We start from the raw sequence: 15,104 nt of genomic DNA on the forward strand, positions 1-15,104 counted from the left end.
CGCAGCCATTCTGATTATTGCGGCTACTGCGCATACTTCAAGTTGTTTCATCTATCTTCTTCCATCAAAAAGTAGTTTGAATTGTTCTGAATATACTTATACTGCGTTCCGTTGCACGCATAATTGGTATGAGGTATCATTTTATTCTTGTTGTTCACAGTGTCAATCAAGGATAAAGTAACACCTCATGCGCATTTATGTGTGCAACGGAACGCAGCTTTATTTGAACGCACTCCCTACACCCAGTGGGAGTCCCCTCATAATTCGTAAAATATAACTGCTAGTAATGCAAGTAACAGCGACAGTATAAAGCACACTGGATAAGATTACGGATATTGTGTAGCTTATCAGCATTTTGTAACTATAGAATTCTTTGAAGCAATACGTGGCTTTCATTTTATCACGATAACTCATATGAACGTAAGTATTCTGTATAGTAACATAAAATTTTCTCGTTATATACCTGAGCAAATCATGTAAAAAAAAGTATTAGTTTCATCATTTAGGGACATTCTTCATATTACGATATAAAATTTATGGCTATTTGCATTAAATGCTCGTAATTCTCTTGTGTGATTGTTGATTATGTATTTGTGCAGAATTAGAAAACATTTTAATATTATTTTTTCTGTATTTATGAAATTGTTTTCAGGTTTAACGTGATACTTGTATTTAGCGATTTTTACAAATATATACTTTCATCATGCAGAAGAAAAATGAGCTCGAGAATCTTATGTAAGAAAAATTTATATTTATTTACGATATTAAAAATATAACATTTTAATCTGATTAAAATATGTAACTTTTATATATAATGTGGTATAATATATAACCAGGGATAACACGTTACTTGTAATGCCGTTACTTTTTTGTAATAATGATTTAGTAATTTATAATTTTTCGTAATAGTAACAATAATGCCAAAGTTGGAACATTAATTTTTCGAAAGTAACTTGTTACTTTTTTCAATGAAAAAACATGTAATGATTTAAAAATGAAAATACTCATAAATAAAAAATAAAACTGTTCCAACCCTGACATTGTTATTATCATGAAAAATTGTAACGTTATTACCAAATTATAAATGTAATGATAACGGTAATGATGTTACAAATAACATGCTACTGCAATTTTAGTAAATAACATAATATATAACATAATGTGAGCAGTTTATAATATCTTTTATATTACATATTAATGTTTTGCATATCTTTATACAAAAGAAATTTTTACTTATAATTTTAATTTATTAAGTTATTTAATGTCATTAAATTTTTTAGGATATGTACAGTACCTGCAGTATCAGAAACATTAGCATTACCAGAGATTGATTTTCCAAGTGATTTAAAGCACGCATTAAATTATATGTATCTAGAACAGAGTTCTAGTTACTGCTCAAATCTATATAATAATTATATAAGGTGCATCGAAAGTTTGTCGAATGTACAAAGAATAACCGAGTCTAATTATTTGATCATATTAAAAATATGCTTGTATCTAATACAATTTGAACTGGATCTTAAAATGAAAAAGCATACATTGTCAGATTATGCAATTGAGAAATGTAATTCAGAAAACCACTTTATTATCAATGTGTCATCTTTAAATATTGAGCCTTCTAAGCTAATTGGAGTAGGTGATATTGCAATTTTTCATGAAAGTACAAACACAGCTCGTGCAAACAGACCATTTGTGGCTAAAATCATAAAAATATTAAAAAATAATGTCACAGTGAAGCCCTTTCATCCTGCGTAAGTAATATTTTTTTTATTATGGATTAATATTCTTTCTACTTTGATATACTTTATCTGTATTTATTGAGATAAAGTATTATTGGTTCTTTTTCATTCTATATTTTTCTTTTATGTTTTTATTTTCCAAGGAACGCAGTATCGCAATGTATTACCAAGTTATCTTGAATTTGTTTGGAATACTTATTTCTCTCACGGAATGATATTTTTTTTATTCAAAATTCTTTATATGAAGCAAAATTGAAGAAACTTAGTCTTTTGCAACTGCTTAACGTCTGCATGTTTTAACATTTGGAAATATATTTAGTGTTTATAACAATGTAATATATTATAGTATAATTATGATAGAATTAATTTTACATATTATATATTAATTTTATATATTATTCAGAAATGCAATAACATTGAGAGACAAGGAAAAAAGATTTAATATTAATTTCCAAAGCAAACATTGGCCATTAAGATGCTGTCATTATGCATTAACAATAATAAGTGAATGCAATTGGCGTGAGATTATATATCCACAATTGAAGACAAATTGCACAGATGTGGAATTGTAAGTTTTAAAATCGAATGTTTTATTACTTATATTTTGAAACTATATTGTTATTATGACTATAAACGTATATGTTGTATAGTGACATTAAATGGATAAATACTAATATAAAGGAGAATGAACGACAAAAACAAGCAGTGATGAAGATATTGAATAACACAGCACGCCCTGCACCTTATATAATTTTTGGTCCTCCAGGTACCGGAAAGACGGCGACATTGGTTGAGGCTATATGTCAGGTAATTTCTTTGTGTTAGATCTAAAGAGTCTAATAAAATGATTTAAAAATTTTTTTTTTATTTTTTCCATTTTAATTTTTTGGTTAATAGATTGTGAGACAATATCCAACGAAAAATATATTGGTATGCACAGTATCTAATGCAGCAGCTGATGAAATCACCAAAAGATTGATTAAACATATTCCAATAAACTTAATATATCGAATGTATGCCCCATCAAGAGAATGGTAAAAATTTTATTTTTGTTTCTTGATTTCTTTTTTTTCTTTTCTTTTATTATGTTGAGATTCTTAACATAAATAATATCACACAAAAAATTTATATCTTTAAATATCATTTTTATTTCTAATCAATTTTGCTTATTTATGGCATAAATTTTATAAAATATGATAAAAGTTACATAAATATATAAACTGAATTTGTTCATTGAAAAACAGGTCGTCTGTGGATAAAGAAATCCGACCATGTGCGAATTTTGCTGAAGACACTACAATTTTTTTGTCAAAAGATATACTGCTGCTGAAAAAAATTATTATTTCAACATTATCATCATCTATAAGGTATTCGTTTAATATATTATTCAATATTCTTTTCATTTTTTGTGTATGTGTATATTATTTTAGACATTAGTCTAAATTTTTATTTTCAATAATCATAGCAATTTTTATATGATTAAACAAAATTAATCATTTTTATATATGAATGTTGTTTAGATGTAAAGATATTTCACAATCAAATTGATATTATTAAATTAAATTTTTAGAAGATATACAATATCTACTGTTTATTATAGATTGATTGATAAAAATTTCTGGAAGAATCATTTTTCTTACATAATTATTGACGAGGCAAGTCAAGCAACTGAACCAGATATGTTAATTCCTCTCGCGGTAACAAATCAAGCTAAAGATGAAGAGATTGGATTTCAAGCACAAATTGTTATCGCAGGTGATCCTTATCAATTAGGACCTGTAGTTTGTTGCAAGAGAATTGAGCATCTGCTCGGTAAGTTTTTCCTAAATGGTATTACATGTCGCGTAATGGTAATCTATATTGTATTTTTTTAACTATTTATTATCCTAACAGGAACATCTATGCTAGAAAGATTAATGAATGATTGTGATCCGTATAAAATGCAGAATGGAAAATATAATCCGAACTATATAACAAAATTAATAAAAAATTACCGTAGTCACAAAAATCTTTTATTTGTGTCAAATAAATTATTTTATAACGATTTGAAGTTCTGTGGAGGAGCTGATACGCAAATGGCATTGGACTGGTCGCAGTTGCCCAATAAAAAATTTCCCATGATATTTCAAGAAATATTAGGCACAGAACAAAGATGTGAATCTCTAAGGTTGATATGTTTAAGTATATAAATTTTATTGTCTCAAAGCAGGATTTAAGACTTCTGAGTAATCATTGCGACCGTATTGAATTAATTCTTAATCTTTATTTACAAATGGCGCGCAAGAAACTTCAACATTTCATTTCTCATTTATGACGTCACAATCCAATATGACCATAGAGACTACTCAGGAACCTTCATTCTTATAATTAAGACAACTGTCCCTGTTAGTGTGCCTTTAAGTCAAAATTTGCTCATTATTGAATCAATTATTAAATATTGTAACTTGAATTTTGTTTATTTGAATCAATGTCGGTTCTTCAGTTATTTCTTTTTTTAAATATTTTTTAATCTAAAAAAGATAATGTTTCATAATATTTTTGATAAAAAAAAGAATATTTTTGCCCCTGTTAGTGTGTCTTCCAAGGAGCGATGGCCTTATTAATATACCCAATTTACCTGTATTTGACTCATTTTAACATAATTATTAAAACAGATAATAAATGTAAATGCGTAAGATAACTATTTAAGTTAATATTGCATAAATCATTATTTTAATTATACTTACAATTTCAATGTATATTCGTGACACAACGCTCTCAGCTCCAATACAGGGCACACTAATAAGAATCCACTTAAAATTTTGTGATACTACTAGATTCACATAAATTCCTCTAAATATGTATCTTTCGAAAAATGTTTGCTGTATTTTAATAATTAAAAAATTGAATATTATCTTTGGTATTGTATACGTCAATAATATAACTTAATAAAAAAAATATGTTGTTATTTATATTTGTGCTAATTTTCTTTATGGCTTACTTAAGTACAAAGGCACACTAATAGAGACAGATATAGTAATCTGGACAGTTACCCTAGTTCAACTGAAAAATTTTAAATAGGGTATGTCGAAAAAATAAAAAATGTGAATTTGAAATAGGGAGGTTGCGGAAAAATTGTGGAACCTTAATACTAACGTGTGTAAAAGATCAGTTTGATTGGATAATTTTTACTATCCTCGACCAAGCCTCACAGTTTTGAAGAAAAGAGATTTTTTAGTACACAATTTCACTTAAAATTTCGAAACTTTGAGGATTGATCAGCGATAGTAAAAATGATTCGATCGAACTGATCTTTTCTCTTCCCGAAGTGAATTTCCGACTTGCAAACTTTTTTACATACTTATTAATACCGAAGTTCCACAACTTTTCCGCAACCTTCCTATTTCAAATTCACACTTGATTTTTTATATTTATCTACTTATATACTTATCTACTTTATACTTATATACTACTTTTATATATACTTGATATTGTATTAACATAAACGTAACATATTTGCAGTGTCTATAACATAGATGAAATACTAGCAGTATTGGTATACGTAGATATACTGATAAATACTAAATTTAAGAAATGCAAGATAGCACCAAAGGACATTGGGATTATAACGCCTTTTACACAACAACAGCTGTACATTAAACATCACTTAGCAGCTATGGGTTTGAAAGATATAACTGTGGGAACAGTTGAAACATTTCAAGGACAAGAACGAAATGTGATAATATTATCAACAGCACGATCTAAAATCTTCAAACACGATAGCAAAGAGCACATTGGTTTCTTGTCTAATCCAAAGGTATGTTATTGATTTCATGTACTATCAAGTATGAGCACTAATAGTATGTTATAGTAATAATAGTTATGTGGGAGATGAGTGGCACCATTATGTCTGAACTTAGTTAGTTACCTAGATTTAAAGAGTTTCTGTAAATTAGTACGGATTACGAATTTTTTCTGTATATACGGGATACGAGATATAAACTCACGACTTGTCGGTTACAAGTCCATTCCTCTCACACGGAGCCACACGACATTCCAACAGTTGTTATAATTTATTTAATTTTTACGGTATTTGATGTGCATGTGCTAATATATTTACATAAACCAATTTTACATATAAAAGAGAAAGAAAGTTTAATATACTAGTTACTTGTATATGATATGAGTTCCTATTTTAATGTGGTTACGATTCATTTCATTTTCCTATGCTGATAATTTAATATTCACATCAACCTTTCAAGATTATACATAAATTGAGAGTTAGGATCAGACTTGGGATCAGCTAACAATGAGTCAATTGCCATACATTTTTATAAAATTATATTATGTTCTATATATAATATATCGTATGTACATTGTAAAAAGTTATATATATTCTTTGCAGAGATTTAATGTTGCTTTAACACGTGCAAAAGCGCTTACTATAATAATAGGAAATCCAAAAATACTACGCACAAACGAACATTGGAAACTATTGTGGGACTATTGTAAAGAGCACAACGGATATGTTCCATTTAAACAGTTGCCGTTAAAGAAGAACAGTAAAGTAGCAAAATTAATGGACAATCTTCAAGCTTATTCATGTAATGATAGCAGTACTTCAAGTGCAACAAACTTATCCGTTACCGAGAACGAAGGAAAAAGAAAAACTGTAACATTATTCGACGTACTTGTACATAAAATGGAAAGCTTGATTTTAATGACCGATCAAAAATAACGACTGATTAATATAGATTTTTAATGGAGATTTATTGTACATTTCGAATGCAAAATGTATATTGTACATTTATTTAGTGTAATGTACTATTTTATTAATACAAAGTGGATCAAAGAAATGGGAAAATTTAAAGGGCTAAAAGAAAAACTTAGAAACTTCATTATATTAATTTTAATTAGATCAAAATATGAGGCATAATATGCCACTTATGAAATATTAACAAAGGAAGGAGCTCAAGTGTTCTCTGATTTTTGTGATCTTTTAATATGTTATATTGTAGACCTTTATTTTCATCTACAAAACAATATATTAAAAGCTCATCAAAATCGTAACTCCCCTTGACGTGCAAGAGACGTACGGTCTTTTGTAAGTGCAAGACAGTTAGGAGTCACTGTTTTTAAGTTACCAGAAAGATGGAAGTTATTTTAAGTATGAAACAGTTAAATATCATTGTTTTTAAATTACTTGACAATATTTAGTATCAAGTTCCATCATTTCAATAATTGAAAATATTGATAAACATCAGTATTATGAAGTATTAATTTGCTATAAGTGCTTGGAGGCATTATCAATGCTTCCAAGCACTTATAGCATTAAATGCATCGTAATCATACATTTAAGTGAAATATTTTCTTTAAAATAAATATTTTCGGGGGCATTATAATAAGTACGCTCATATCACAAAATATTTTTACGAGTGTAGAACTATAGGAATGTAATTAATGTACAATAATTGTTATTTAATGATAATAGTGAGTTTTATATATGATTTTTTTATATAGCTTTGCATCGTCATTATATAATCTGAATATTGTATAAAAAATTCTTGATCTTTTTAATCATGAACATATGGTTTATGGTTTTAATTATAAATTACTAAATTGTTTTAGTATATATTTTAGAAATAAACAAGGTTTAAAAGAAAGTTTGTACTGTGATATTATAAGCATTTAAAAAAATAAATGCATGCATCAATCGATCGAAATAAAAACAAATTTTTTTGTAAAAAACTATTTATTTTTTCACATGGTAATGATTCAAAGACATGTATCACTTGTCACTGTTCATCGGCAGGGGATTGTACATTTCGCTCTAAAAAAACCTATTTTACTCGAGTAGCAGTTTAGCCTCATTTCCGTTAATTTTCTTATCAATACCGTGCTGAACTGCGAACTCGTATTTTACGCTAGCGAATAAGATGTCCGTCAGAAGGAAGATTTGTGCTATAGCGAATGCCAATGTTACTCCAAAATAAAAATTGGCGTTCGCCGATCTGGAATAGATCCACTGATGCCACACAGTTGGGGCAAAGACCGTACAAAACAGTAAAAAACAACCTACAATGAATCCTTGTTGCATATCTAGAAAAAAAAGTATGATGTATTAGAATAATTCGTCCCGTTCTTAATAATACAATGAAAATATCGCGAATTAAACTCACGTTGAAACAAGTGTTTCCATAGCGGCAGTAAAGATATATAGAAGCCAACGTCTCCGATGCACGGATAAGATTTGAATATGGCAGCTATCGCTAGGTAGGAAAATGCCAATAACATTGGATCGCGTCGCAACCGTAGCGCTAGAGGGACTATGTACAATAAACTGACGTTTATCTGAAAGGACGCGATAAAAAGCCATCTGAAATGCTCGAACATTTCTGTGAAGAAGTACCAATACAGTCCGATATTCGGACGTAAGTCTGGAACAGTTAGAATGAAACCAATGGTGCTCCACAAGAACGACCAGCTTCCCATGATGCAGTAAGAAACGGCGAATAGGATCGCCAGGATGCTCGTAAATACGATTAGCATCGTAATGATACCGATTTTTCTGTTCTTCGCCGTAGTGGCGACGTAAATAGTTGCCGGTACCATAAGCGACATGGGGTAGAGTCCTTGCAACGTCAATAACGCTATCGATGCGCAACTCCAAAGCACAGAGCGTCTCGTCATTGACACCAGCGCGATCGAGTAGAGTAGATTGGTAAAAACCGTAGTTGTTAGGCCAATGCAATTTAGTATTATATAAGGATTAAATAGATACGCTGCAGAAACGTACAGAGCAGACGTATTGGGAACATCTTTACTAAGCCTTTTATTCTCATCCTTTTCCTCTTTCCTTTTCGTTGCCTGTAATTTAAGTTGAAATAAATATCACGTACTTTTATCAAGAAGATTTTAAACTAGACAAATTTAAATTCCTATATTGTACCGACCAACTCAATTGCGTAATGTTTTGCTGCAATAGCGAGGCACAGGGCAGTCGTTAAATCAACGATAACGAACAGTAGAAATAATGCCCATTGAGGTAAGTACTCCTGCATCAGAGTGAATACGTACAAGCCGATTGGAGTCTCGTGAAATAGATCTCCCTCGTACGGGTCTATGCCAAACTTATGTAGATAAACTCCTTCAGTTACTAGAAAACCAAAAACACATCAAGTCTCATAATTATGAAACCATTCTGTTCTTAATTAATCAAAATGATATTTAATTCTTCAAAGTTAATGTCAAAATCTGACACAGTTACTGACACTGTGAGACCTATTTAATTAATGTTAACTAAAAAGGTATCGATTAATTTCAAAAGAATAAAAAACAAGTGATATAATTCATATAAAAAAGAATGTATTGAAAAGTTATTTTAATAACAATAATTATTTCAATAATAGATACAAGAATTAAGAACTAGCAGTAATAAATTCAAATATAATGTATATTTTATTATCTTACTATTTTTATGTATTTTTATGTATATTTAAATATTTTTATTATCTATTAACATTACTTCACAGAGAAAGTTGAATTATTTTTACTCATCAGAATATTTGTTATCCAAACGATCACTGTATACCTAGTGGGTTCAATAGATCCACGTCAGCTCCAAAGGGTTAAATAGTAGAAAGTAGATATCGACAGTTCTGGGGTGTTAATATTATAATTTTTAATTAAAATAAAAGCAGTCGAGCACAATTGCGAACAAAACTATGTGCTCCTGTACGACTGAAGAGTGTACCGAAGCAGGATCTGGAGAACTAACCTCTCTTCCAAGAGTTTAAGGCGGTCGACACCTCGACACGATTGCCGATGATCCTCTGGTACTCGGAGTTCATTATCAGCAGCCTGATGGTACCGGCCAGCGCGAAATTCGACAACCACTTTCTCGACATGATCCCTTACCTTTCTGTTCCCACTACCACAATCGATTCATTTGTCCCGCTCGCGGACGTAACCTCTCGTGACACCGGCGTTCAGGATACTCACCGACGAGAGTGACGGAGCACCCCGTTATCGATAAACTGACGCTCCTGGGGATCTTTCCCGACTCGGTCGTCACTTAATCCGCACGATACGCTTACGCATCTACTTCAATTATCGCGATCATGCTGTAAATGCAAAGAGATCGAGACGCCGCGCCTTCTACAGCGTTCACTGGTGTTCACATATCGGTGATACGACACTCCCGAATATCCTGATATGTCGCACTTGTACATATACATATTAGCCGCGTTCAGCAGAATGTTTATTTTACAATAGTTGGAAGTTTTCTTTTCGCTGAGATTGAAATAGAAAGTATTCCTCTAGATCTAAAAGTATAATTTAATCAGAGCACGAAGAAAATTTCCAACAGTTACAAAATAAACATATTCTGTAGAATACGGCCAAATAAATGATTACGCTAAAAGAATTGCCGCAATTTCGATGGAAATTTAATTTACTCACTTTCGATACGAAGTACCTTAATTCTTATTGTTAATTGTTACTCTATTGTCGTTAATAAATGTCACTTACAAGTGTATTCCCATCGAAATTGATAGAATCATATGAATTTTGATCTTGTCAATTAAATAAATTTAATAATAAATTATGAAACTACGTATATATGAGATGTAATAACTACGCAATATCAGCTCAATGACTGAATTGTATTATTGTCGTTTTTAAGCCATTATCCTAAAATTAATAAATTTTTATAAATAAACTTGCTAAATATTACTCCTAGAAACTTATTAACGAAACTACAATAAAACGTTACTATAATATTTAAAAACTTTAAAATGTTTTATGTAAAAAGCATTCAAATGATTGTACATAAATTTTTCACATTTATTGATGTATAATTGATGGTTTTTCGCGAATCAATTTTATTAGTATAGTATTCTATAATTTATAAATTAAAAAACAATTTTTTAAAGGAAATTATAGATTGGAGTGTCTCTCTCTTTTTCTATATTTATATGTCAATATTTTTCAATGACACTGACACAAAAGACCTGTTGTTTTTGATTGAACTTTTGCACCAATTCATCTTTGTTCCTCTTCTTCCCTCCTGAAAAGAAAAGAAAGAAAGCTGAACTAGTGCAAAAGTTCAACCAAAAAGAACAGGCCTAAAAGTTTCATGTAAGATATATAAACATACATACACTCTAACACATTTAAATAAAACATTACTAAATATTGATTCTTTTGTAATAACTATTAACAATAGATATAGCATCATAAAATATAATTGTTGCTTGTCAGTTTAATCATTAGAACATTTAACTTATCAGGCAAATTATCAATTTTATTACATGCAATTTTATTGATACTAAATAAATAGAAAATAAGTATATAAAACTGCAAAAAATGTGGAACGCTTCACGATTTTGCGTGTCATCCTTGCGCAGGGGCCATGCTAATCTTCTCTGTATCGTTCCAATTTTAGTATATGTACTGCCGAAGCAAGTACAATGACAGACTCTTCCAATATTGCTTATATAGTAAGTAATACATTCACGTGTACTAACGAGAAACATACAAAATTACAGGTTTTCGCCATCTATCGGCACAATTTGGCACTGTGAGACATAACCTCGAAAACAAGTATGGGACATTAACGATTCTATAAATGCTGTAAATAAAACTCAAAACAAAAATCAGAGATTATTTAATGATCAATTAAACACAAAATAATTTTCGTGGTAAGACTCGATGGACCCGATGCGATGTTTTAGTGACGTTATCACAATTAAATCTCGGTGTGCTGTGTTCAAGAATATATTATTGAAATAAGTCAAATATATTTGAATCAGGAATGTGCATTTTACATTAAAATATAAATAATAATTTACATCTATATGTATATAGTGTAAATATATTTTGTGTCATCATAAACAATCTATGCCTGTTTTTTTTATCCTTGCACTAGACTGTAATCTCTGAAACTTCTATCTCTATTATATATTTTTATTTATCAGTACTAAAGTTAGACATATTAACAATCATGAAACATAATTACTTTTTTCTGTACTGTGTAATCCGATTTATAATAATTTATATATTGTACATTACTTGTACTGTCTATATAAAAAAATGTATAAACTTAACACTTAAACAATATGTAAAAATTCCATGTAAACGTAATCTTAAAATATATGGCATGATCCTGTTTCTAATGATTAGAGCAGAGTTTCCGTTTGCTTTAAATTAAATCATGTATTTTAATGTATTTGATTTTTGTACTTATAGATCCGTTGGGAATTATGCGTTTGAAAGGATGAAGGTATGGTGCATTTGTTGGAGGTTTCGTTGGATTTTTTGGTTTGTGTTGTTACGTTACTATGATACGACCCATGCTGAATCCTGAACCATACAGTATATATCTACCTTCAGACTATTAATAAACAATCAAATGTGCACAGTTAATTATCTGGATTAACTTTTTTTTCAGAAAGAATTCGAGAACGAGCCTTCTCAGATAGACCTTCATAACTTAAATTTGTAAAATTTGTTGAAAGTTCTTGTAAAATTATTCAACATGTTAATTACATGTTATGATGTTATGCAGTTTCTTTTTATATTCCTAAAAATTCTATAAAGGATAGGTAATATAGATATAAAGTTAAATAGATTGTTTGCTATACAAAATATATAATATAAATGTCTGTTCATATTTATTAAAACTGTATAATTATGGAAAGTACATAAGTCATAAAAAAAAGATTGTATTGTATGAAGACTCCATAGAACACTGATTTTTCCATGACTTATGTGCTTTCTACGTAAGTAATTAGCGATTCGATTACCTGTACAATTATATCACATACAAGAAATTTCATTCGTAAACCGACTAGAAATTTCGTTGCAAGTATATAGCCTTATATAACTATACGCACATGCATACGTAATAGGCCTCATATTAAAAATCGTCGTCATCACACACGTCGAGAAAGACATCGAATGCTTGTCGATTGCAATTACCTTCCGCGGTGAAGACGTATTTGTGAAACGTTCCGTCCATACATACAGCTGAAATTACAAAAAAAAAATAAAAATATAAAGAAAGAAACAGAGTGTATCAGCGACATTTTTCGCAAAATAAATACAGTACCTATCACAGAATTGTGTGTCCCAAATGCACAAACGCAAGCGCATTCTGGAGGTACTGTGAAGGTAGCTAATGCCCACTGACTCTCGACGTAATTGCCCAAGAACCCCATATTTGAAAAGCTGAGATAAATGAGATAACAACAAATGGAAAGTTGTTTGGCTACATTAAATAGAAAGGTAGCATTACAACTGATGTAAAGCCGCGATTAAATTAGAGATTAAGATTAATTTGGAATTTAATCAAAGCAAAGTTCACTAAACTTGAGATTGATTTTCTCTTTCTTCTGATTAATTAAATTTCAATTCAATCTCAATCTCTAGTCTGATAACGCTTAAAATTCTTTAATGTGATTTAAATGCAAATACCAATCATGTATCTAAATATTCCTCATGGATCTATGGAAATATATTAAATAATCATATTACAGTTTTAAAATAGTTATAAAGCTGTGTTTTCTACTGAACACAGCCTTTATTTAAAAAATGATATAATCTACATACGTGGATCGTCGATTCAAACTCGTATTTTTCAGAGCAAATATATGAACTGTTCCTTTATCGCTCGAAACACACAAGAATTCCGAATCTCTACTGAATGTTATGCTAAATGAAAAAAAATATTAAGAAACATTAAAAAACTGAAAAATTAATATTAATTGCACTATGGTAAAGTGCTATAACGTTAGATATTAATCTTGTATACTAACCAATAGAGAGTAGCAGGATCAGCACCGCGCCTTAATTCAACCAATAAACTCCTGCGTACAGAATCCCACACTCTAATTAAAGTTCCCTGAACAGATGCAGTCGCGATCATGGTCCCATTTCCATTAACTGCCAGACATGCCAGTGCACCCTATTGTTATTGCAACATATATGGATACGATAATAAATAAAATAATAAAACATATCTCATTTTATTAAAATACCAATTGGGATGTTGGATAGCTTAGTACTTCAGTAATTGTAATATAAATAAAAATTAAAAATAAATTCTAAAATAATTGAACCATGTAAATTTTTATAATGTTGAAAGAGGAAAATGCAAGTAGCAAGAAATACCTGATGTGCTGAAAGAGTAACAGGTGCACTGGAACTACCAGCTTCGGTAGCTCCAAGATCCACCAATTGTACACTACCAAGTTTATGCCCAGGAAAGGCTAGCAATTGCCTTTGCGCTGTCGCGAACGTCGCTATTTCTACCAAGCCTGTTGGATTGTCTCTAGTTTCAAGTGTTAACAACCTTCGGACAGGCGTAGGAAACGAAAAGACATGTATCTCTCGCTGCAGTGCCACTATCATTCTACAACATAAGAATATCTTTCTATAGAGGAGACATATAATATACAAGAATTTACAATGAGAGAACAAAAGAGGATTCCATACTTGTCCCTTCGCAATCTGATTGCTTTAATGATACTGGTAAAGGTGACTTCCATGACAAACTTCTTCAATAGATCGTCGTAAATCAGAACAGTGTTATCAGCAAATTTAGCACGATTCCCACCACCTACCACGGCAATCACATTTGTTCTCCAGAGCATCTCGGCCATGGAGATACTTCCCATTAAATCATTATCAAAATGCGCCTTCTCAACCAATGGGTCGACATTATAGATTCTCAGTCCAGATTCCATGCAACACGTAAAACAACCTAGGAAAGAGAGATTATCTTAATCCTTAGTATCATAAATATGATAATCAGAAAGAAATGATGATAAGAAGCTTTGGAAATGATTAGAGCAGGCCTGTCTAATTTGAGCTCCTGAGCCAAAACACAAAGCCATCGACGTAAAAAAGTTCAATGTAAGATTTTAGGAACTATAAAGTGTTGATAACCATTACTTAGATGCATATCAACACTTTACAGTTTGCGAAATCTTACCCACATTGAATTTTTTGCGTCGATAGCTTTGTGTTTTGGCTCCTGAGTTCAAATTGGACAGGCCTGGATTAGAGGAAAGTAAGAGTATATTTCTGTCTAATCAAGATAGGAATCACAATCAATTATACAAAAAAAGTTGGAAAAAAATATATATTTAAAAATAAATAATTTAAACTACAAGAACAGTATAAGAAAGATTATATTTAGGTGTCATATAGTCTTAAGAAGATAAAAAGATACACAAATCCCACCAACTGATGGGAGTAACTACAAAAAAAACTCAATGCCAAAGAAAAAAGAATGTATTTTGCGGATTAAACTACAAATTAAACTACAAATTAAAAAAAAATTTACCTTGATCCTGATTGAATCTCAGGCTATGAATGCCCCTC

The 15,104-nt window shown here is 30.4% G+C and overlaps 3 protein-coding genes across 3 annotated transcripts; 1 reads left to right on the top strand and 2 right to left on the bottom strand.

Moving 5' to 3' along the window:
• Positions 1–662: 662 nt before the first annotated feature.
• Positions 663–6,456, top strand: LOC108729941 (putative helicase MOV-10). Its single transcript, XM_018459324.1, has 10 exons — positions 663–735; positions 1,281–1,751; positions 2,143–2,307; positions 2,390–2,546; positions 2,637–2,773; positions 2,984–3,106; positions 3,340–3,551; positions 3,633–3,906; positions 5,241–5,535; positions 6,124–6,456. The coding sequence occupies exons 1-10, from the start codon at positions 704–706 to the stop codon at positions 6,454–6,456; spliced, it is 2,199 nt and encodes a 732-aa protein (XP_018314826.1). The 5' UTR covers positions 663–703.
• Positions 6,457–7,526: 1,070 nt separating this feature from the next.
• PIG-U (phosphatidylinositol glycan anchor biosynthesis class U) lies at positions 7,527–9,893 on the bottom strand. The gene is made up of 4 exons (XM_018459325.1): positions 9,496–9,893; positions 8,672–8,874; positions 7,898–8,585; positions 7,527–7,817 (listed from the first exon to the last, which is right to left on the bottom strand). The coding sequence occupies exons 1-4, from the start codon at positions 9,623–9,625 to the stop codon at positions 7,564–7,566; spliced, it is 1,275 nt and encodes a 424-aa protein (XP_018314827.1). The 5' UTR covers positions 9,626–9,893; the 3' UTR covers positions 7,527–7,563.
• A 2,491-nt stretch (positions 9,894–12,384) lies between these two features.
• LOC108729943 (WD repeat domain phosphoinositide-interacting protein 4) lies at positions 12,385–15,098 on the bottom strand. The gene is made up of 7 exons (XM_018459326.1): positions 15,067–15,098; positions 14,214–14,481; positions 13,890–14,130; positions 13,535–13,683; positions 13,329–13,430; positions 12,829–12,947; positions 12,385–12,746 (listed from the first exon to the last, which is right to left on the bottom strand). The coding sequence occupies exons 2-7, from the start codon at positions 14,462–14,464 to the stop codon at positions 12,637–12,639; spliced, it is 972 nt and encodes a 323-aa protein (XP_018314828.1). The 5' UTR covers positions 14,465–14,481; positions 15,067–15,098; the 3' UTR covers positions 12,385–12,636.
• Between the last annotated feature and the right edge of the window lie 6 nt (positions 15,099–15,104).

The sequence above is a fragment of the Mycetomoellerius zeteki genome, unplaced genomic scaffold, assembly GCF_001594055.1.
Source record: "Mycetomoellerius zeteki isolate Tzet28-1 unplaced genomic scaffold, Tzet1.0 scaffold82, whole genome shotgun sequence".
NCBI lineage: Eukaryota > Metazoa > Arthropoda > Insecta > Hymenoptera > Formicidae > Mycetomoellerius > Mycetomoellerius zeteki.

What these genes read in the sequence shown, in the direction of transcription:
- LOC108729941 (XM_018459324.1), top strand. Translation starts at nt 704, where the DNA reads ATGCAGAAGAAAAATGAGCTCGAGAATCTTAT. An exon ending in ACATTATCATCATCTATAAG is followed by an intron (nt 3,107 to 3,339) that starts GTATTCGTTTAA and finishes TGTTTATTATAG; the next exon opens with ATTGATTGATAAAAATTTCT. An exon ending in CAAAGATGTGAATCTCTAAG is followed by an intron (nt 3,907 to 5,240) that starts GTTGATATGTTT and finishes ACATATTTGCAG; the next exon opens with TGTCTATAACATAGATGAAA.
- PIG-U (XM_018459325.1), bottom strand. Translation starts at nt 9,625, where the DNA reads ATGTCGAGAAAGTGGTTGTCGAATTTCGCGCTGGCCGGTACCATCAGG. An exon ending in CTTAAACTCTTGGAAGAGAG is followed by an intron (nt 8,875 to 9,495) that starts GTTAGTTCTCCA and finishes TTGGTTTTCTAG; the next exon opens with TAACTGAAGGAGTTTATCTA. An exon ending in AACATTACGCAATTGAGTTG is followed by an intron (nt 8,586 to 8,671) that starts GTCGGTACAATA and finishes CTTAAATTACAG; the next exon opens with GCAACGAAAAGGAAAGAGGA.
- LOC108729943 (XM_018459326.1), bottom strand. Translation starts at nt 14,464, where the DNA reads ATGGAATCTGGACTGAGAATCTATAATGTCGACCCATTGGTTGAGAAG. An exon ending in ATCAGATTGCGAAGGGACAA is followed by an intron (nt 14,131 to 14,213) that starts GTATGGAATCCT and finishes CTTATGTTGTAG; the next exon opens with AATGATAGTGGCACTGCAGC. An exon ending in GATCCTGCTACTCTCTATTG is followed by an intron (nt 13,431 to 13,534) that starts GTTAGTATACAA and finishes TTTTTCATTTAG; the next exon opens with CATAACATTCAGTAGAGATT.